This window comes from Lissotriton helveticus, chromosome 3_1, assembly GCF_964261635.1.
Source record: "Lissotriton helveticus chromosome 3_1, aLisHel1.1, whole genome shotgun sequence".
Classification (NCBI taxonomy): domain Eukaryota; kingdom Metazoa; phylum Chordata; class Amphibia; order Caudata; family Salamandridae; genus Lissotriton; species Lissotriton helveticus.
In genome coordinates, this window is record NC_136061.1 from 215,555,855 (window position 1) to 215,578,437 (window position 22,583).

At 47.5% G+C, this 22,583-nt stretch overlaps 2 protein-coding genes across 2 annotated transcripts in view; one reads left to right on the forward strand and one right to left on the reverse strand.

Annotated features, from left to right (window-relative positions):
* RASL10B (RAS like family 10 member B) overlaps positions 1–10,225 on the forward strand; it is an 865,262-nt gene extending 855,037 nt beyond the window's left edge. The window contains exon 4 of the mRNA XM_078679619.1: positions 9,764–10,225. Coding sequence (XP_078535745.1) covers positions 9,764–9,962 — 199 coding nt within the window. The 3' untranslated portion in view covers positions 9,963–10,225. The remainder of the gene's footprint in view (positions 1–9,763) is intronic.
* Positions 1–22,583, reverse strand: part of GAS2L2 (growth arrest specific 2 like 2) — a 490,427-nt gene that overhangs the window by 167,389 nt on the left and 300,455 nt on the right. The gene's annotated exons all lie outside the window — the stretch shown is intronic.

Below are 22,583 nucleotides of genomic sequence, written 5' to 3' on the forward strand. Positions count from 1 at the left end.
CGTGAAGATCTTCCAGATGTGGCACGCTTCTTGGGGATGCGAGAAGTCCTCGGTTCGATACGTGGACTGCAGCGGCGACACCCTTACGATACGACGACAACAGCTCCAGCGGCGACGCTCTTCTCCCACGATGCCTGAAGCTTCCGCTCGATGCGACAACTACAGCGGCGACATCCAAGATGCAACGGCAGCAGCTCCAACGACAGCGCGCTTCTCGGGGATGCGAGGTGCTCTTGGCCGATGCGGTGCAATGCGAAAGTTCCAGCAGCGACACCCTCCTTCAGAGTTGCGACGGCAGGCACAGTGACGGTGACACGCTCCGACCTCCTTGCGAGATTCTTCTCCTGATGCGGTGCAGTACGATAACTACAGCGGCGACACCCTCCGTCGGAGTTGCTGCGACAGCAGCAGCGACGGCGACACGCTTCCTCTTCGTTGCGGCACTCTTCTCTCCAATGCGGTACAGTGCGACAGTTCCAGCGGCGACCCCTCCTTCGGAGTTGCGACGGCAGGCACAGCGACGGCAACACGCTTCTCGCTGAGTCGTGCTTCCAGCTCCTTGCGACACGCAGTTCCTCAGAAGGCCCAAATCAGCAGCAGGCACTTCCAAAAGAACTCTGGTGAGCTAAGGGGTGAAGTCTGTTGTCCCTGAGACTTCAGCAGGAGGCAAGGTCTTTTCCAAGCCCTTGGAGATCCTTCACAAGTTGAAATCAAAGTACACAAAGTTCCTTTCTCCTTCCTTTGTCAGTAAGGCAACCACAGCAGGCCAATCCCCCAAGCAGCAATTCAGCTTGGGAATAGGCTCTCCTCAGTTTCTTCAGGTTCCTCTCCTCAGTAAAGGTTTCTTCTTGTAGCCCAAAGTGATCTAATTTCATGGGATCAGGGTCCCAATATTTATACCCCAAAATCCTTTGTTCCCCGAGGGGAGAGGGGCCTTTGCCAGTCCAAACCAGTTCTGAAGCACTCTATCTACAAGACTTCTCCTTTTCTTTCACAGTGCAGGGCATGCACATCAAACGCCCCACAGGAGGTGGAGCCAGCATTGTGGAAGGCAAGTACAGTTCTGGAGCACTTTGTTTACAGAACTCCTCCTCTTCTTTCAGTGTGCAGGGCAGAGACATCAGCCGCTACTCAGGGGGTGGAGCCAGCATTGTGGAAGGCAGGCACAGCCCTATTCAAGGTTCAGGTGCAATTCCTCCCTCCCATCTAGATGCAGATCACTCTATTCACCACCGCGTCACTCAGCCTGTCTCCTGGAATTCCCCAGCCCTGTCACTCACAAAACCAGACATAGGTATGCACAACCTATCAGAGACAGGTTTGAATGGTTAGACAAGCAAATACCTACTTTATAAAAGTGGTATTTGCAAACACAGAATATTAAAACCAACTTCACTAAAAGATGTATTTTATTATTCTGAGTCCAGGCATACTAAACTCGAATTTCTACCATGTTCTCTGAGACAGTTAGGATTATAAAATGTAATAACTCTAACAGCTCATTCTGGCCTATGGAGAACAGGTAGCCTTGCAATAGTGAAAAACGAAAATGGATGTTATTCACTATTAGGACATGCCACACACATCAGGGCTTGTCCTACCTTATAGTTGCAATGCACCCTGCCCTTGGGCCTACCATAGGGGTGACTAATATGAAGAAAAGGGAAGGTTTAGGGACTGGCAAGTGGGTGCACTTGCCCACTCAGCATGACAGTACCAGACTGCACCCAGGCTCTGCAATGGCAGACCTTAGACACATTTTACAAGGCTGCTTCTGTGGGTGGCACAACCAGTGCTACAGGCCCACCAGCAGCATTTGGATTTACACGCCCTGGGCACATTCAGTGCACTAGACTAGGGTCTGACAAGTAAACCAAATAGCCAAACATGGAACCACTGATTAATACATCAATTTACAATAGGGAGCATTTGCACTGTTGCACTGAATAGCAGTGGCACAGTGCCCAAAGCATACAACACCAGCAATAATACATGAGGCAACAGCAAAAATGGAAGGGAGACCCAAGCCAATGGTGCCAGGTCTAACAGTACCCCAAAAAGTCTATGCTGGGATAACAAAAATGTAACTTCTTTTTTGTTCACCATGAGGGCACAGGCTTGGAGTTGCTGAAGGACAGGCCTCGACAGTCTACTATGGACCAGAATGTCATCGCTAAAACTGATGAACCCACTCAGCTCTGAAAGAGTCTCACTGATACAGTTCTGAAAAACCTCAGCAGCACTGGAAATGCTAAAGTTCAGTCTGTAATATCTTTGAATTACAACATGTCAAAAAGGTGAAGAAGTATCTCAACTCTGGCTCAAGGAGCAGTTGATAATAACCTGGTTGATAATAGCCTGAGTCAAAGATCATGCTTGAGGACCAGTAGGCTCCAATGACATCAGCAACCAGACCACTGAATGTAGGTGTTGGTGGGATGGCACCACGAAAAGACACCGGATAACCACACAGCCCTTAAGAACGCCATCTGCAAACACCACCAACTCATCCGAGCCACCAAAAAGACCGCCTTCAAGGAATGCATCGGCAACAACGCACACAACAGCAAAGAGCTCTTCAACATCGTGAAGGAGCTCTCCAACCCCAGCTCCAACTCCAACGACATCCTGCCGTCGCAAGACCTCTGCGACTCCCTAGTCACCTTCTTTCACCGCAAGATCGCAGACATCCATGACACCTTCAACACCCAGACCTCCCCAACAGCTGCCAACACTGCAGAACGAACGACCCCCAGCCTCACCAGCTACCTGCTCTCCTGGACCCACATCAACGACAAGGATACCATCAAGACCATGAACACCATCCACTCTGGCTCACCAACCGAACCCCTGCCCTCACCACATCTTCAACAAAGCAAACCGCATAATCGCCCCCCCAACTGCGGAACATCATCAACAGCTCCTTCCAGATTGCCACCTTCCCAGAAAGCTGTAAGCATGCCAAAATCACAGCCCTACTCAAGAAACCCAAAGGACCTCAAGAACTTCCAGCCCATCCCCTCCCGGCGAAAGTAATTGAAAAGATCGTCAACAAGCAACTGACCCACTTCCTCGAGGAGAACAACATCCTGGACCAGTCCCAATCTGGCTTCCACAGCAGCCACAGCACCAAAACCGCCCTCATCGCTGCCACAGACATCAGGACCATACTGGACAATGGCAAAACCGCAGCCCTCATCCTCCGGGACCTCTCGGCCACCTTCAACGCCATCTGCCACCACACCCTACGCACACGCCTACACGACGCCGGACTACGTGACAAAACCCTGGACTGGATCGCCACCTTCCTCACCAACAGAACCCAGAGGGTCCACCTCCCGTCCTTCCGCTCCAAAGCCACCAAGATCATCTGCGGCGTACCCCAAGGATCATTCCTCAGCCCCACCCTCTTCAACGTCTACATGGCTCCACTCGCCAACATCGTCCGCTCGCACAACCTCAACATCGTTTCCTACTCCGACGACACTCAACTGATCCTCTCTCTCACCAATAACCCTGCCACCGCCAAAACCTACCTCCACGAAGGAATGAAGGCAGTCGCCACCTGGATGCAGACCAATCGCCTGAAACTTAAATCGGACAAGACAGAAGTCCTCATCCTTGGATCCACCCCCTCTGCCTGGGACGACTCTTGGTGGCTAGCCGCACTGGGAGCCGCACCCACGCCCACCGACCACACACGCTATCTGGGAGTCATCCTGGACTCCTCGCTCTCAATCACCCTGCAAGTCAATGCCGTCTCCTCCTCCTGCTTCAACACCCTTTGCATGCTCCGCAGGATCTACAGATGGATCTCCACCGAAACCAGTACGACGGTCACCCAGGCACTAGTCAGCAGCAGGCTGGACTACGGCTACGCCCTCTATGAGGGAACCACGGTCAAACTCCAGAAGAGACTCCAGCGCATACAGAACACCTCTGCACGCCTCCTCCTCGAAATACCCCACTACAGCCACATCACTGCCCACCTGAAAGACCTGCATTGGCTCCCCGTCAATAAGAGGATCACCTTAAGCTCCTCATCCACGCCCACAAAGCACTTCACAACACCGGACCAGCATACCACAACAAGTGTCATACCTTTTACACAGGGAATCGCCAGCTGCACTCCTCCGACCTCTCCCCCGTCCCACGAATCCACAGGTCCTCCACTGACGGCAGATCCTTCTCCTACCTCACAGCTAAGACTTGGAACACCCTCCTCACACAGCAGCGACAGACCCAGGACCTGCTGACCTTCAGGAGACTCCTCAAGACCTGGCTGTTCGAGCAGTAGCTGCATGCCCACCCCCTCAGCGCCTTCAGCCCCTCATGGGTGATTAGTGCGCTCTACAAATATTTTGATTGATTGATTGATTCGTATTCAAATTTAGCGTTGGTGTTAGGAAGGTGCATGTCCATACAGATGCACAGATCACCTGGTTGCTTTGGTTTTCGGGGTGTTAAAATCAAAGAGCCTTGGGGTAGGGCCTTCCACTTTTCTGATGGCACCAGATACGACAAACCAATCATACAAACGCTTTCATAAGAGTGATCTGATCTTAATGGGCAACTTATGCTAGTCAATTTACTTATGCGGTTATCATCTATGACAATGTGAACTGTGGTTGAATGGAGGGTTGATGATTGCTCAAACAAGAGGTATTGCAATTTCTACATCACATTGATTGATGCCCATGTCAATAAGAGTAGTTACAGGTTGGTCAAACATTTATACCTGACATCTTGGCTGGTTCCTCCGATGCGGTGCGATTTGCTTGCACTATACGTACAGCACTATCTTTCACCACGAAATCCTCTTTTATGACTCAGATTCTGGCAAAGGGCATCTAGGAGTAATTGCCTGACACTTTTGAGCTAAAGCAGTAGCCTGTGATTGCAGGGTCGTTGCTATCAATATTGCAGCAGGTGCAGTAGCACCAAGGCATAAGAGTGAAAGGGGACAACTTCTACACAGTTAATGACAGATTTTTTGTTTGCTAGAGTGGCAACCTCAAACACTTTAACTCTTTTCGACTTGTTTCAGGTGAATTCTTTTGTTCAAACCTCGCATGAAGACACAACTGTTCATTGTTTACATTTGACATTTGACAGTTTGATTCTGTGCACTGCAAACGCTAGTAAGGACCCGCATTCTGGGTCAACTAGCTACACACCACTTGCCTTTTTTAGAGTTATTCACTGACACTCTGGGGCATATTTACAAGCCATTATCGCCACCACAGCGTCACTTTCAGTGATAGCGACATGGGCCTCGCCTTATTTACAAGGCAGCGTTAAGCCACTTAAAGTGGCTTAACGCTGCCTTGTAAATAAGGCACCCTTTCATGCTGTATTTAGCGTTGAAGGGGAGGGTAATGGGTGTTGCAGTGGGCGTTCCACCGCCGAACCCATTGATTTTGACGCTGCCCTCTATTAGGAAGGGCAGTGTAAATAGGAGGCAGCTTCAAAATTAAGACCAGGGAAAACCTGGTCTTAAACAGGTGAAATGAGGAGAAATGCTTTATTTCTCCTCGTTTTTGCTGTTTCCATGTGTGCTGCCTTGTGAAGCACACAAAAACACAGTAAATTGCTTATGATTGTTTATGTGCAGGATGGTCCCCCTTTTTATTAAATGATTGTTTATGTGCCGGAATGGGGGACCTTCCTCCACATAAACAAACATAAAAAATTGAGTTTTTCTACTTCAATGTGTGCTGCATTAACCAGCACACTTTTAAGTTACAAAACAGCATTTAACCCTTTCCATGCTGATGACGGCCCCCAGCCGTCATGCATCACGGTGGGCGTGTGCTGATGACGGCTGGGGGCCGTCATGAACCCGCCCACTCATTAAAACGGCTGCACAGGCACAGAATCGCGGCCGCGTCCAAGGGGTTAAAGATTGTTTATGTGCAGAAAGAGGGATCTTCCTGCAAATAAACAATCTTCCCCTCAACACAGGCACTTTGCACTATGGTGCAAAGGTGCCGGCGTTGGCTCTAGCAGGTAAAGTTAGCGCCAGTGCAGGGGGAAACGCAGGGCTGTACCATATTCTAGTAAATATGGTGCAGCCCTCTGTTTCTAAAGTGGTGAAGCGTGTTGTTAGCCTTCTTGGCTTAACAACGCGCTTCTATTTTAGCCAATTCTGTTCTAGGTGACCTTTTCCCTCATGTTACAGCCTCTTCAAAGCAATGTTAACTTTCGCCCTGGCTCCTTGAGGCATTACCGGCTGGGTCAATCTTGGACTCCCTTACTGCTACACAACCATAGGACAGTTAATATACAAGAAAGCCCCTGATTGATCACCTTCTGGTGAACACCTTGTTTGCCGCAGTTAGTCTACTTTCTCACACACATTTAATTTCAGATTGACTTTCAGCCTTAACCAGGCAGAAGGTACACCACAATTCTGATATAACCACGTTAATTCACAATCTATCAATCTTTCCATTGTCTCTTCTGTCTTTTCACGGAGAGATTATTGAACAGACTGATCTTTTATCTGAAATTCGTTGTCCTGGGAATGACCTTTCCTAGTTTCCCGGGATGAAACGCTATTGATGCCAAGGGCAAATGGCACAATACCAAATGAACTCTTCATATTTATGATTTTAATTATACAAACAATGTCACACTTGCTGCCTGTATTATACACACTTCTTTACTATTCTTATCTAATATTTGCATTTATTCGATTACTAGAGCACTGAGTATGATCAAGATGCATTCAATGTTATGTATATATAGCAGCTGTCTGGTTCCATGTCACTTTTTAGGTCTTGCCTAGGCAGTGCGCATGCTCTTCTCTAAGAGGGCCTATAGCCATCGGTCTGCTCATTTTCAAGCACACGCTTGTGCTTGTGGCTGCATCCACCTTGCAGGAGCAAGCAGCGGAGCACCACAAGCACGAGTGCAGTGCTTGAAAATGAGCAGACTGCTCTCCCAAGCACGCGCGCGCCACTCGCTGGCTCACCTCCTGCTCCCCTTCTCTCTCACGCGCCGCCGCAGACCACTCGCGGGCTGTGTATTTTCATCAAGCGCTTCCCAGGACAGTACTTGGTTAACATAAATTACAAAACACAAAGACATGCAAAGCACAACTAACGCAAACTACAAGCAGAACTTGGATTCATATATATATGTATATATAATATTGAAATGCTTTTTAATATTTTTAATGCCATCTCGCTTTTGTACCATGGTGTGCAATCTGAAATGCTCGGAAACCTGACAAATACTTGCCGAATTAATTGTAAATAAACTACCAACTAGTGGTTGAAAATAGCAGACACAACACAGCCTTATTAATACTTTGTGAAATTGCATTATACACGGAGAAAATATGAGGAAAACAGGGCTTATGTTTTGCATGTTATGTTTTCCTCATATTTTGAACCGGACTGCCTGGGTGTGAGAACGGTGTGTTTTAGCTTAACCCGTTCTGCGCGGCGCGAATTTTCGCGCTGTGCTGAACGTTCTGAAAAACGGGTGTGGTCATGACGGAACGGTTCCGTCATGAGCACAGCTCAACCGACGCTCATGACGGAACCGCTCCGTCATGAGCACCGAAGGGGTTAAAGTGGTGTACACCACAAGTACCACAAGAGGGCACTGTTGCTCCTTCCCTGCGCAGCATTCACACGAAGCAACACCACATTCTACCTTACCCATAAACCGAGTAAAGTGCATAACCGCTTCTGAGGGCCAGATTTTACACCCAGTAAACGTGGGTCATTGCAGCTTAGGTTTCAGATGCACGAACATCTAATAAGCGATCCATCTCGGGGTTTTTTTGCAGACGTTTTGCAGGGAAGCGTTTTACTTTTCTTCAGGGGCGGACATTTTTTTGTCATTGTTGAGGGTACTGTCTGAGACATCACTGCGGAAATGCAGCCACTATTTGTTCGACACAAACCTACATTACGGTAAAGTTGGTGTATTGTTCTTCATCAGGATTGCGCCAAGTGATCCAGCACTGACGATCAAGCCCTGCAGCTCTGTGGTTCTGTTTGAATGAAAGTCTACAGAAGCAGCATGAAGAGTAACAAAAAAGTAAGCTGGAACTACCAAGGCATGTGTGTAGTATCGCTGACTAGGCAACACAATGGATCAGATAGGCCATTACACAATGAAGCACAAAGCAACATCAACAACGATCTGCAAAATTCCAAATTAAGTGGTATCCACATGGCTGTGGTGTTGTGAGCTCTAGGCCCACATGCTAAGTGAAACAAGCATTGACATAGCCAATAGGTCGTGCTTTTGGGACCTTATAAGTATTTAGTTATGCAGCACAATATCCTTGGTGCAACATCATCAACTGTTGCATCTCTAAACACTTATAAGGTCCCAAAGGCGAGACCTATTGGCTATGCCAATGCTTGTTGTATATAATATTTAATTAAATGTGCATAGACTTCCAAATGCATTTGATATGCTATGAGATTTTACGTTGATTGTTCAAGCACCAATGCCATCAACAGATGCCTATCACCTTATAGCTATCCCCAAACTCCATAATAGGTAATTTTTAATTATCTTCAAGTTAAATGAAAGATTAATTAATAATCAAGTGAACCTAAATCCAAACTTTACTTACAAAAAGTAGCCACATTTTCACACATCTTTCATTTTTGAAATTAAACCAATCATATGCAAATTATTGCTTAGCCGGAAGTGGGTAACACATTGCTGATACTAAGCTAAATATATACGATAGATATATTCAACATGTGATGCCCTTGGTCGGGACAGGGATAAAATCATATGCATCTTTAGGACACTGAAGCCCATGCCACTATGTCGGCTAATAAAATACAAATTTGGATATTTAGAAGCATGGAAAGTAGCCAGAAGGCCCTTGCAATTTTTAAACATGAATATTAAAATAACATTTTTAAAGTGGAGCTCCCTCAAATGTTACAAATAATTTGTTAAAAATCGACTGACAAAAAAGAGTCATACTTTTACACAGGTAGGCTTACTCCTATTCGCATGTGTAAATGTACGACCTTTAGTAGTATACAAACATTTCGAGTAGGAATCCTGGAAAGCTGCACTTCTCTCAGCTTTCCGGCTGTGATCATTGGAATGTCACATGACATTTGCTACTTCCCCAGTGTGGAGAAACCAGAAAGGTATCATTTTGCATTCTGGAAAAGCAGTTCTCTGGGAAAAGTACACATCCTCCTGCCCAAGAGAAACTTCTTCCCCTGCCCACCACAAACTCTGGAGATACACTATTCCTTTTCCCGTTCACTAAGTAAATCTCCGACATTTCCAGAGTGGGACCGGATTAGAGTGCATTTTGTGACAGCCAACAAATGAATGAGAATGTGGGCTTTGGGAAACGCTCAAGGAAAAACATGTCTTGATTGTCCACTCCCCGCCCCTAGAGTGGGATTACCACACCATAAGGGTAGACAGATATGCTGTATATTTACACAGTAGTAAAATCATTAACTCCTGCCACATATCTTTTTGTGGAGCAGTTTTAAGCCACTCATTTCGGTCTAGACTCCGGTTTCAACAGCACTAAAATCTAGATTTACCTTTATTGACAACTGGAACAGTAGCGTATGATTTTCCATGTTATAGCACCATACCCACGTTTTTTCTGTGATAGGAACGTTTCGCTAATCCACATATATACTGCACATGCAGGTTACGGGCTCTGACTCTCTTACCATCAAGTTGCGAAAGGGGGAGGAAGATTCAATCAATGACATGATTTAAATGTTAACATTTCTATTCCATGCAGGCTTGCAGACTCAACGGTCTTGAAATTGAGATTCCTGGTGAAGGAGTGCGCTTGGGGCGCTGCCGCAGATGTCGCAGTGAGCCTCGGGTGGCAGCGAGTAAGGGGGGGCTGCGTAAGCTCCCAGAGATGTGCATGGGCGAAGGAGCCCAAAAGTAATCGACTGGGGATCAACCACACGGCAGCCGACGAAGTCCAGTGAGTCTGGGACTGCTCCAGCTAAATGTAATTAGAGCGACCTGGACTCGGGGACTGACCGGCCACTGCGGTGACCTAACAGCGCTGCAGGAGGGGGCAGATTGGTGAGTGGCGCGCGCTGAAAGTTAAAAATAAAAAAGGAATGCAGCGTCCCGTGAGTGGCGCACTGAAAGTTTTTTTTTTTTTTTTTAAAAAAGGAATGCAGCGTCCCGCGAGTGGTGCGCTGAAAGTTTTAAAAAAACAAGCCTAGGAGTTGTGTTTGCGCGTGCGCAAAAAGGAAATAAAAAAGCATGTGAGTGGCGCGTGTGAAAGTGATCGCGTGCTGAAAGGGTACCGTGAGCACTTAGTGCGCGTAACCGCAAGCTTTAGGCCATGGTGGGATTTTTAAAGCCCACTTACTAAATGTCTAGCCAGACCAGAGCATGTGCTGGGTCAGGCGAGACCTAAAAGCAGTCTCTGAAGCCAATCAGCAGGATAGCTGCAAGTACATAGACTGATAATGCTGGTTGCCCCTGGATGTCTCTGCGCACCTTCCAAATTTAACCTGAGTGGTACAGGACATGAATGTCAGAGCTGTCAGGGACATTCCGTCCATCATCCCCTTTTGTATCGCTAAGGACATTCTTGCAGCAGATCTTGTGGAATCATGCTCTATGCTGATGATTATTCGTGGTTGGTGTCAATAGTTAAACAAGCATTTACAATGCAATAGGTCTCGCAGCATTAAAGTTTGAGTTACTGGCATTGTAAATGACAAAGCTTTGCATAAATTTTTTTTTAATTTGCAATTGGTATATAAACATTGTTTGTGAATGGTTAGCTGTTGCTTATGGTAAGCAAAGTTGGCAGTAATATAGAGTGCTAGTCTTGCTTGTTATAAGCATGCTGATTTAAAGCGCTCTGATACCTGCACTGACAGCAGGTGGTGTGTGTTCCTGGTGAAAGCGTGCACTGATGGCTGGTGGTGTGTGTGTGCCTGGTGGAAGCGTGCACTGATGGCTGGTGTTGTATGTGCCTTGTGAAAGCGTGCACTGATGGCTGGTGGTGTGTGCCTGTTGAAAGCGTGCACTGACGGCTGGTGGTGTGTGTGTGCCTGGTGAAAGCGTGCACTGACGGCTGGTGGTGTGTGTGTGCCTGGTGAAAGCGTGCACCAACGGCTGGTGGTGTGTGTGTGCCTGGGGAAAGCATGCTCTGACGGCTGTTGGTGTGTGTGTGCCTGGTGAAAGCGTGCACTGACGGCTGGTGGTGTTATGTATATGTTAGCAGGCCAAGCTACCCGTCACCTATATGGCAGCTCTCTGGGGTCCTCTGGCGTTTTCTCCTAGGTCAGAGCCCGAGTTGTTCCATGGAGACGTTTTTCAGGCACTGCCCTGACTTTGGGTTGAGTGGTGATGTATTGTTTAGCACTAAGGGAGTACGCTCTGTGCCCTGGAAGTATGGAAGTCGACAGGAAAAACAGTTAAATACTTTTTCTGTCCAGTGAAGGGCCTATATGTGGGATAAAGTACCTCCTGAAATACATTATAGGGATATTGCAAGTCACTTGGGAGTTCCTTGATCATATTGAGGCTGAGGACAGAATTCACATGAGTCATTTAACTCCAAAGTGACTTGTAATCTACCTATAATGTATGGTAGGGGGTACTTTATTCTGCATAATACACAGTCACACCATCACCTTTCCCACAAACCACTTAAATCCTTGGTGCTATGCTCTTTCAAATGAGAGGCCACATATTTACATGTATGAGGTATACATGTAGAATCTCTAGTGTAAAATTAAATATGCAAAAAAGCAGTTCAATTTTTGTTATAAAAATATATTGGAATCAGTTTAATATGTCAGATTTAAAAAAAAATATTGCACTGTAGTTCAATGTGTAGAAACATGCGAAGAGAGTCTATCTTTTGTACTTATTACCTAAGGGGGGCAAAAAATAAACATGTTGCCATAAATATCACCTTTCTGCCTACTGTTACTGTTACAATCTACATGCTCGTAATGTGGATGTTAGACATTCATTTGATGCATCTGATAAGGTTCAGGTTTTCGCAACTTATAGTAGATTTGTATGAACTTGGGGAAGGTGCTGTTTTTGTCTATGAAAAATGAAAATGGAGGTCCGACATGTTGGGCCTGCTCTTTTTCTGAATTTTTGAATGCACATTTCCAGTGACACTGGATGGTGGTATGTATCAACAAGCATTGGCATAGCCAATAGGTCTCGCCTTTGGGACCTTATAAGTGTTAATTTTTCCAGTACAATATCCTTGGTGCAACAACATCAAGTGTTGCATGGCTAAACACTTATAAGGTCCCAAAGGCAAGACCTATTGGCTATGCCAAAGCTTGTTATTATTGTAGTCTGTACCTGACCTATTGTACTAGTAGGGAAACGGCATCGCTTAGGGGGAGTGGTGTTCAGCTTATTAGGGGTTTGGTTCCTTGTGTCGGTAGCTCACGTCATATACATATATATATGTATATATAATATTGAAATGCTTTTTAATATTTTTAATGCCATCTCGCTTTTGTACCATGGTGGTGCAATCTGAAATGCTCGGAAACCTGACAAATACTTGCCGAATTAATTGTAAATAAAGTACCAACTAGTGGTTGAAAATAGCAGACACAACACAGCCTTATTAATACTTTGTGAAATTGCATTATAAACGGAGAAAATATGAGGAAAACAGGGCTGATGTTTTGCATGTTATGTTTTCCTCATATTTGACTGCCCGGGTGTGAGAACGGTGTGTTTTAGCCTAAAGTGGTGTACATCACAAGTACCACAAGAGGGCACTGTTGCTCCTTCCCTGCGCAGCATTCACACGAAGCAACACCACATTCTACCTCACCCATAAACCGAGTAAAGTGGATAACCGCTTCTGAGGGCCAGATTTTACACCCAGTAAACGTGGGTCATTGCAGCTTAGGTTTCAGATGCACGAACATCTAATAAGCGATACATCTCGGGTTTTTTTTGCAGACGTTTTGCAGGGAGGCTTTTTACTTTTATTCAGGGGCGGACATTCTTTTGTCATTGTTGAGGGTACTGTCTGAGACATCACTTCGGAAATGCAGCCACTATTTGTTGGACACAAACCTACATTACGGTAAAGTTGGTGTATTGTTATTCATCAGGATTGCGCCAAGTGATCCAGCACTGACGATCAAGCCCTGCAGCTCTGTGGTTCTGTTTGAATGAAAGTCTACAGAAGCAGCATGAAGAGTAACAAAAAAGAAAGCTGGAACTACCAAGGCATGTGTGTAGTATCGCTGACTAGGCAACACAATGGATCAGATAGGCCATTACACAATGAAGCACAAAGCAACATCAACAACGATCTGCAAAATTCCAAATTAAGTGGTATCCACATGGCTGTGGTGTTGTGAGCTCTAGGCCCACATGCTAAGTGAAACAAGCATTGACATAGCCAATAGGTCGCGCTTTTGGGACCTTATAAGTATTTAGTTATGCAGCACAATATCCTTGGTGCAACATCATCAACTGTTGCATCTCTAAACACTTATAAGGTCCCAAAGGCGAGACCTATTGGCTATGCCAATGCTTGTTGTATATAATATTTAATTCAATGTGCATAGACTTCCAAATGCATTTGATATGCTATGAGATTTTACGTTGATTGTTCAAGCACCAATGCCATCAACAGATGCCTATCACCTTATAGCTATCCCCAAACTCCATAATAGGTTATTTTTAATTATCTTCAAGTTAAATGAAAGATTAATTAATAATCAAGTGAACCTAAATCCAAACTTTACTTACAAAAAGTAGCCACATGTTCACACATCTTTCATTTTTGAAATTAAACCAATCATATGCAAATTATTGCTTAGCCGGAAGTGGGTAACACATTGCTGATACTAAGCTAAATATATACGATAGATATATTCAACATGTGATGCCCTTGGTCGGGACAGGGATAAAATCATATGCATCTTTAGGACACTGAAGCCCATGCCACTATGTCGGCTAATAAAATACAAATTTGGATATTTAGAAGCATGGAAAGTAGCCAGAAGGCCCTTGCAATTTTCAAACATGAATATTAAAATAACATTTTTAAAGTGGAGCTCCCTCAAATGTTACAAATAATTTGTTAAAAATCGACTGACAAAAAAGAGTCATACTTTTACACAGGTAGGCTTACTCCTATTCGCATGTGTAAATTTACGACCTTTAGTAGTATACAAACATTCCGAGTAGGAATCCTGGAAAGCTGCACTTCTCTCAGCTTTCCGGCTGTGATCATTGGAATGTCACATGACATTTGCTACTTCCCCAGTGTGGAGAAACCAGAAAGGTATCATTTTGCATTCTGGAAAAGCAGTTCTCTGGGAAAAGTACACATCCTCCTGCCCAAGAGAAACTTCTTCCCCTGCCCACCACAAACTCTGGAGATACACTATTCCTTTTCCCGTTCACTAAGTAAATCTCCGACATTTCCAGAGTGGGACCGGATTAGAGTGCATTTTGTGACAGCCAACAAATGAATGAGAATGTGGGCTTTGGGAAACGCTCAAGGAAAAACATGTCTTGATTGTCCACTCCCCGCCCCTAGAGTGGGATTACCACACCATAAGGGTAGACAGATATGCTGTATATTTACACAGTAGTAAAATCATTAACTCCTGCCACATATCTTTTTGTGGAGCAGTTTTAAGCCACTCATTTCGGTCTAGACTCCGGTTTCAACAGCACTAAAATCTAGATTTACCTTTATTGACAACTGGAACAGTAGCGTATGATTTTCCATGTTATAGCACCATACCCACGTTTTTTCTGTGATAGGAACGTTTCGCTAATCCACATATATACTGCACATGCAGGTTACGGGCTCTGACTCTCTTACCATCAAGTTGCGAAAGGGGGAGGAAGATTCAATCAATGACATGATTTAAATGTTAACATTTCTATTCCATGCAGGCTTGCAGACTCAACGGTCTTGAAATTGAGATTCCTGGTATAGGAGTGCGCTTGGGGCGCTGCCGCAGATGTCACAGTGAGCCTCGGGTGGCAGCGAGTAAGGGGGGGGCTGCGTAAGCTCCCAGAGATGTGCATGGGCGAAGGAGCCCAAAAGTAATCGACTGGGGATCAACCACACGGCAGCCGACGAAGTCCAGTGAGTCTGGGACTGCTCCAGCTAAATGTAATTAGAGCGACCTGGACTCGGGGACTGACCGGCCGCTGCGGTGACCCAACAGCGCTGCAGGAGGGGGCAGATTGGTGAGTGGCGCGCGCTGAAAGTTAAAAATAAAAAAGGAATGCAGCGTCCCGTGAGTGGCGCACTGAAAGTTTTTTTTTTTTTTTAAAAAGGAATGCAGCGTCCCGCGAGTGGTGCGCTGAAAGTTTTAAAAAAACAAGCCTAGGAGTTGTGTTTGCGCGTGCGCAAAAAGGAAATAAAAAAGCATGTGAGTGGCGCGTGTGAAAGTGATCGCGTGCTGAAAGGGTACCGTGAGCACTTAGTGCGCGTAACCGCAAGCTTTAGGCCATGGTGGGACTTTTAAAGCCCACTTACTAAATGTCTAGCCAGACCAGAGCATGTGCTGGGTCAGGCGAGACCTAAAAGCAGTCTCTGAAGCCAATCAGCAGGATAGCTGCAAGTACATAGACTGATAATGCTGGTTGCCCCTGGATGTCTCTGCGCACCTTCCAAATTTAACCTGAGTGGTACAGGACATGAATGTCAGAGCTGTCAGGGACATTCCGTCCATCATCCCCTTTTGTATCGCTAGGGACATTCTTGCAGCAGATCTTGTGGAATCATGCTCTATGCTGATGATTATTCGTGGTTGGTGTCAATAGTTAAACAAGCATTTACAATGCAATAGGTCTCGCAGCATTAAAGTTTGAGTTACTGGCATTGTAAATGACAAAGCTTTGCATTCATTTTTTTTTAATTTGCAATTGGTATATAAACATTGTTTGTGAATGGTTAGCTGTTGCTTATGGTAAGCAAAGTTGGCAGTAATATAGAGTGCTAGTCTTGCTTGTTATAAGCATGCTGATTTAAAGCGCTCTGATGCCTGCACTGACAGCAGGTGGTGTGTGTTCCTGGTGAAAGCGTGCACTGATGGCTGGTGGTGTGTGTGTGCCTGGTGGAAGCGTGCACTGATGGCTGGTGTTGTATGTGCCTTGTGAAAGCGTGCACTGATGGCTGGTGGTGTGTGCCTGTTGAAAGCGTGCACTGACGGCTGGTGGTGTGTGTGTGCCTGGTGAAAGCGTGCACTGACGGCTGGTGGTGTGTGTGTGCCTGGTGAAAGCGTGCACCGACGGCTGGTGGTGTGTGTGTGCCTGGTGAAAGCATGCTCTGACGGCTGTTGGTGTGTGTGTGCCTGGTGAAAGCGTGCACTGATGGCTGGTGGTGTTATGTATATGTTAGCAGGCCAAGCTACCCGTCACCTATATGGCAGCTCTCTGGGGTCCTGTGGCGTTTTCTCATAGGTCAGAGCCCGAGTTGTTCCATGGAGACGTTTTTCAGGCACTGCCCTGACTTTGGGTTGAGTGGTGATGTATTGTTTAGCACTAAGGGAGTACGCTCTGTGCCCTGGAAGTATGGAAGTCGACAGGAACAGAAGATGCTTCAGCTGTGACATCACTGCCCTGAACATGGATGCCGCCACTGAATTCTCAAATCATTTCTCACTCGTCTTAGTAACGCCGCTCTCTTCTTATATATTTATTCGACTAATATTAGTAGTCACATGAACTGCTACGTTTCTCAAATCTGCCTTTAATGGTTCCAAGATTAAGTTTAAAACAAGCACATTTAGACAAAGTATTGTTCCCTTTTATTTACACGTTATTAGGGGCCCTTCAGCCCGGACGTGTCTCGTTTGCACCAATAAATACAAACGGATTCGCAATTTTCTGATCAAGGAAAATGTGTTTTCCTTTTTCTTATTACTCATTTTCAAATTAACAGCATATATAATACAATACAAAATGTAGACACAAAGAAGATCTCCTGAAAAATATATATATGAAGCCCTGGACACTTTATCTGAGCAAAAACACTTGAGGGCTCTCTAACAAAGAGTGGTGTCCATAGTGGGCCCAGGAGAGCTGGATTCATGTCAATTTCGGGGAAAAACCACGAACTTTCAAAATGAGTTCCATTCCGTTTCAATGCCTGCACAGGTATCGTATGTATAGCATCTATACGCTCTAGTAACATAAGCCATCTCCCGCAGCCCACTCTGAAGCAGTCAGATGACACAACACAGTCCAGTAATGGCTCCAAGAATCCCTACACTGACGGCCATTCTCACCCAAAGGGGCCCAGACCAAAGGCAGTGTTGTTTAATAACATGGGGATTGCACAGGGACACCCAGGGAACCCATGCGAGCTCAGGGGCCCCAAGCGAGTCAGAGGCCTTCATCCCGCGCGCCCAGCCTTTAAACATCTGTTCTGTGTACGACCCGCCTGGAGAAGGCAACTCAAAATTAGAAAAGTGAACCTTCCTGCACCCGATTACACACGGCCACTGTACACCACTACACTGGGGGCTTCACAGCGCCTGTGGGGTGGATGAAATGTGGCACCTGCCAGTACGTGCCCTTTCCACCTTGGGGTTTATGGGGGTAGAAATGGGGGTGCACTTTCGTACATCTGTTGCACGTCAGGATATCTGCTGGTAGCTCTGGACGGTGATGAAAGCAGAGCCCAGGACCCGGCAGACTTCTGAGGGCGCTTCACACACTCTATGGGGCTGGGGGGCAGTCACTGCCCGGACAGCGCACCAGCATAACAGTGCGCCAGCATAACAGCGTGCCAGCATTACAGCGTACCCGCATTACAGCGCACCAGCATTACAGCGCACCAGCATTACAGCGCACCAGCATTACAGCGCACCAGGATTACAGCGCACCAGCATTACGGCGCAGCATTACAGCGCGCGCTATTGATGGAGGCGGAAACTACAACACAGTGCTGATTTCAATGAATGCGTGAATCGGGGGGGGGGGGCTCCTCGTTAACAAGTGTTAGACATGCATAGGGTGACCAGGCGTCCCTGTTTTGCCAGGACGGTCCCTGTTTTTAACCAGCTGTCCCAGCAAATTTCAAGAAATTTAGCTCATGTCCCCGTTTTTGGAGAGGGACGACTGAAAACGGTGGGAGGTGTTTTTTATGTTTTACAAAGCAGGGATAGTTAGCAGTAGTGCCAATATCGGCCCACTCACCAGCCCGCTCGCAGCAACATGCATGTCGCAGAAATAAACAGACAAGACAACTTTTGTTGGAGAAAAGTAGCTGCAGGTTTATTAGCATATACACATGCCAACAAGGTGGGTTATCTTACAGACGATCCAAAGGCAAGCCGCCCCTCGCGACCTACCACCTGATGGGCCAATTTGCAACGTGGCCTTAGCCAATCGTTGCTTAGCGGTTGTGGTGAGGAGATAGCCCCTCCCATTTCCGATGAACCATTGGTCCACCCTCCTGCTCAGGCCCCCCCACCCCCCTACGAGGGGCGGAGCGTTCAAGCGACCCCCGGTTGTACAGGTTTCCAACCGCCCGTAGGATAGCGGGGTGCCGTCGCATCCCCAGGGTCCACCGCACAGACTTCCTGGGGATATTAGGCCTCAGCATCCTATTGTGCTCCTGAAGAGGGTACTCCCGGGTACCTTTCCGCCTCTGGATCGCCCTGTAACTCCGCCTGCAACACAAATGAGAAAATGTTAGAAGACATTTCCCCTCCACCCTGAAAGCGCCGGGTATGCGAAAGGGAGGGAAACGGCGTCAGGGTGAGGGGACAGCGGACAAAGAGGCCGCTCGGTGGGCGGGGAAGGAATATATACTCTTCCCCCGCCCACACCAGGCCGGAAGTGACCCGCGGGACCCTACAGGGTCTCAAAGCACTGGGCTGCTCCGTGTGCCATCTTGTGGCACTACGGTGGCCGCCCTCTTACTTGTGTCCCCTGCGGGGACGTGTTGGTCGGCCTGCATAGTGCCAATATCGGCCCACTCACCAGCCCGCTCGCAGCAACATGCATGTCGCAGAAATAAACAGACAAGACAACTTTTGTTGGAGAAAAGTAGCTGCAGGTTTATTAGCATATACACATGCCAACAAGGTGGGTTATCTTACAGACGATCCAAAGACAAGCCGCCCCTCGCGACCTACCACCTGATGGGCCAATTTGCAACGTGGCCTTAGCCAATCGTTGCTTAGCGGTTGTGGTGAGTAGATAGCCCCTCCCATTTCCGGTGAACCATTGGTCCACCCTCCTGCTCACGCCCCCCCCCCTACGAGGGGCGGAGCGTTCAAGCGACCCCCGGTTGTACAGGTTTCCAACCGCCCGTAGGATAGCGGGGCGCCGTCGCACCCCCAGGGTCCACCGCACAGACTTCCTGGGGATATTAGGCCTCAGCATCCTATTGTGCTCCTGAAGAGGGTACTCCCGGGTACCTTTCCGCCTCTGGATCGCCCTGTAACTCCGCCACAGCCCTGGGTGTGGCGACCGTCGCAGCCAGTGCCCCCCACCAAGGCCGGCATACTTCCTACTATTTCTAGCTTGTTATTTCTAGGGCCTCACCCCTAACCAGCCAGAAACAGTCCCAGATAAAACAGGCAGGAGTGTCAAGGTAATCTCCTAAAGCCCCTTGTACATGGCGTAAGGTCTCCCAAGTCTAATGACGTCCTGTCTCTTCTGCCCTTTGAATTACACACAGCGCAGGACTTCCTGCGCCTGGGCTCCAGCGCCTCCCTAGACGAGCGCCTTGCCTACAGAGATGGAGACATGTCTGACCACTGAAAATTACCTGATCCCCACTGGTGGCAAAACCCACCGAAAGTTCAATGTGGCGTTCTATCAGGTGCCATAACATGCCGTGATGGCCAGCGCACAAATCGTAAAAAGATCCTTGGTGCACACACCAGGTGTCACGTTCAGGAATGGGGAATTAAGAGTATAGGGTCCGATCAAGAAACACTGCAAAATTATGCAAAGTGTCAACCTATACTGCTTGCTGAACGAGGGACTGTTCACAGATGCCTGGACCCTGCTAACCGATTGAGCCCTGCTCAATACACCAGGATGGTGTCGTCTAGGAAGATAGTGTGTCACCAGGTTCCCTATATGGTGGACGGGGACCCTCCGCTGGAACCCATCTATGAGCGTGTCAATACAGAGACACGCACCTCAGTCCAGAATACCCTTGCCTGATCCGCAAAAGGCACCTAGAGCCCGCTGCCCCCCGCAGCGCATGGCGAGGGGAAACTGGCCCAGAACCACCAGACTGGGTTTTGAACACCATCACCACCACAGGCTCTAGCTAAAGATTGGCTACCTCTGACCTGGCAAGGCCTGTCGGAGGCCAGCCCCCCCCCCCCTTAGTTGACTACCTAGCCCTGGGGAAGTGAGCTTGCAGTAATCCGCAGGGGGGTCAAAGACCAAAAACATGCAAGTTCAGAGAGCAGAGAGATGCCCCACAAGCCTACAAAACAGTTGGTCGCGAGAGCCAAAAACCTGTCTAAAGGGCAGGACTTGTAGACTGTCTAGGATGATCTGAATGAACCATCTCGTGGTGCAAGCGTGCACTTCCTACAGCCCAATAGTTGACATAGTCAATGCTGCTTAGTTGCACAAGATAAAGAAGCCACAATGAAAGCTTTCAAGCATAGCCGACCACGATCTGGCCACCCTTCAACAGGGCTACACGGGTAAAATTGCTATGTGTGACATTTCCATTAGTACAGTGCACAAGGAGTGGCATAGGTGTTTTCCCTGCAGTTAGTATAAAACTGATATTACCTGCCCCCACTGGGCCCTACAAGTACAAAGAATACAGAATAACCAAAATACGAGGTGCCTGGTGCCCAATAACATTAGTTGGACAACTCACTACGAGGCCGCAAGCTTCTCCATAATGCGTGCGAGGCAGTATTGAGTTTTGCATAGGCAACATTCCTTTATTACTGTGAGAGGTATCTCCTCATGTTTGTCGATTATACAAATGGTCCCCCTATGCCAGTCCCACGTTGGACCCTATGAGGCTTAAAACAAGCAGCCTATCCCACTGTGTATCCCTGTAGTGCAGCTTGGCGAACTACTCCTTCCTCACTATTACTTCCTGGCCTGAGAAACTGCTAAAGGAAACCCTACTTTGGTACCTGAAAAACCACTAATGAAATGCTGTCAGGTAACAGCCTAACCGTGGACTTCGTCACAGGCCCTCCCAGCGTGTCAAACCTAATTGTAGGATTTTGACTGTTAAACCTTTCCTGCCACCTCGGGACCCTTCAAGTAAATACAGCCAACCAGGCGCCTACTTGGCCCCCAAACACATAACCTGTGTCCAGAGAAGTGGAGCCAGATAGAGGCTTGTTGTATCAGCCAGACCCTCGCGGGGCCAGACTAGCAAGTCACAGTGGGATCAGACTGAGGGGTGAGTGCAGCTAGGGCAGGCCCAAGAACTGTGCGAGTTGCACACGCAACATCTGGAGACCATGGGTCACCGTAATAGAAACTGGTGCTACAGGGATCCGACTAAAGGGAATGTCACGGCGTGGGCCGGAATATAGGGGAAGACGTGTGGCTTATGCAGGCCCCACTAATCAACAGGGCTACCCAGCGCTCATGCCGAGTGCTGAAAATTACCTGGTGAATCCCACTAACCAAAGCCTCACTATAAATACTACAGAAAGGAGCACTACAACTACAACCAGCCCAAATTCTGGCGTAGTCCGTGCCTCTTAGTTGCCAAAATTTCATGCAACGCCCGAGGCAGGTGTAGTGTTGAGTCTTGCTACTAAGTCGTTGATAAAATGCGAAGACTGGAATGACCAACGCACAATGGTGAGTGACCATAAAATCACATCTAGATTCGCAACGAAACAACATCCTGTTATTGCACAGGAACTGCCTGCTCCGTTCAGCTTCAAAGTTGACTACCGAAGTAATCCTTCCATGGAGCGAGCCCAGCGCGCTCCACACTAGGGCCAGCCAAGAATCCTGGGGAGGACCTGAGGGACCCAGGCCCCAGCTCACTGACCCTTCCCCAGTGTGCCTCACCCTTATACCTGTAGATATTTCAGGTGGCCCCCCCCATGTGGTTCGTGCGGTTCCACAGCGCGGTTCCTGCATGAGAGACAATCAACATCAATTAGCAGCCCTGCCCCCCTTCACATAACCATTTAAGTTCTATGCGATCAGGCAGGGGCCAAAAATGCCCCCCACGCTACCCAGGTCAAGCCTGATTATCTGTTACGAAAACTGGTTTGTCCCTATTACATCCCAAGGAGGAGTACGGTGGGACCAACCCTTGCGTGGCGACAGGGCAAAAGTATATTATGGTGTTATAAAGTAAAAAGGACCTTACATCCTCGCAGATTAAGAAAACTCTAACTATGGGCGTGCCCCCACAGAGAGTCCAAAGCTATCGAGTCTGCCAAGAAGAAGGGAATCCTTCTAGGCACTGAATAGCAGTAGTATCTTGATGCCCAACACAATAGTGTCGACTATCGGTATCCGTGGTGTCAGACTCCAAGCCCTGACGTGGATCAAGTCTCCTGCGCCACCAAACCCGTCTTCAGGTTTCGTTCCTAATGGGAGGCGCACAGGCACCTTCGAGAAAGGTCCGCGCTAAATGGGGC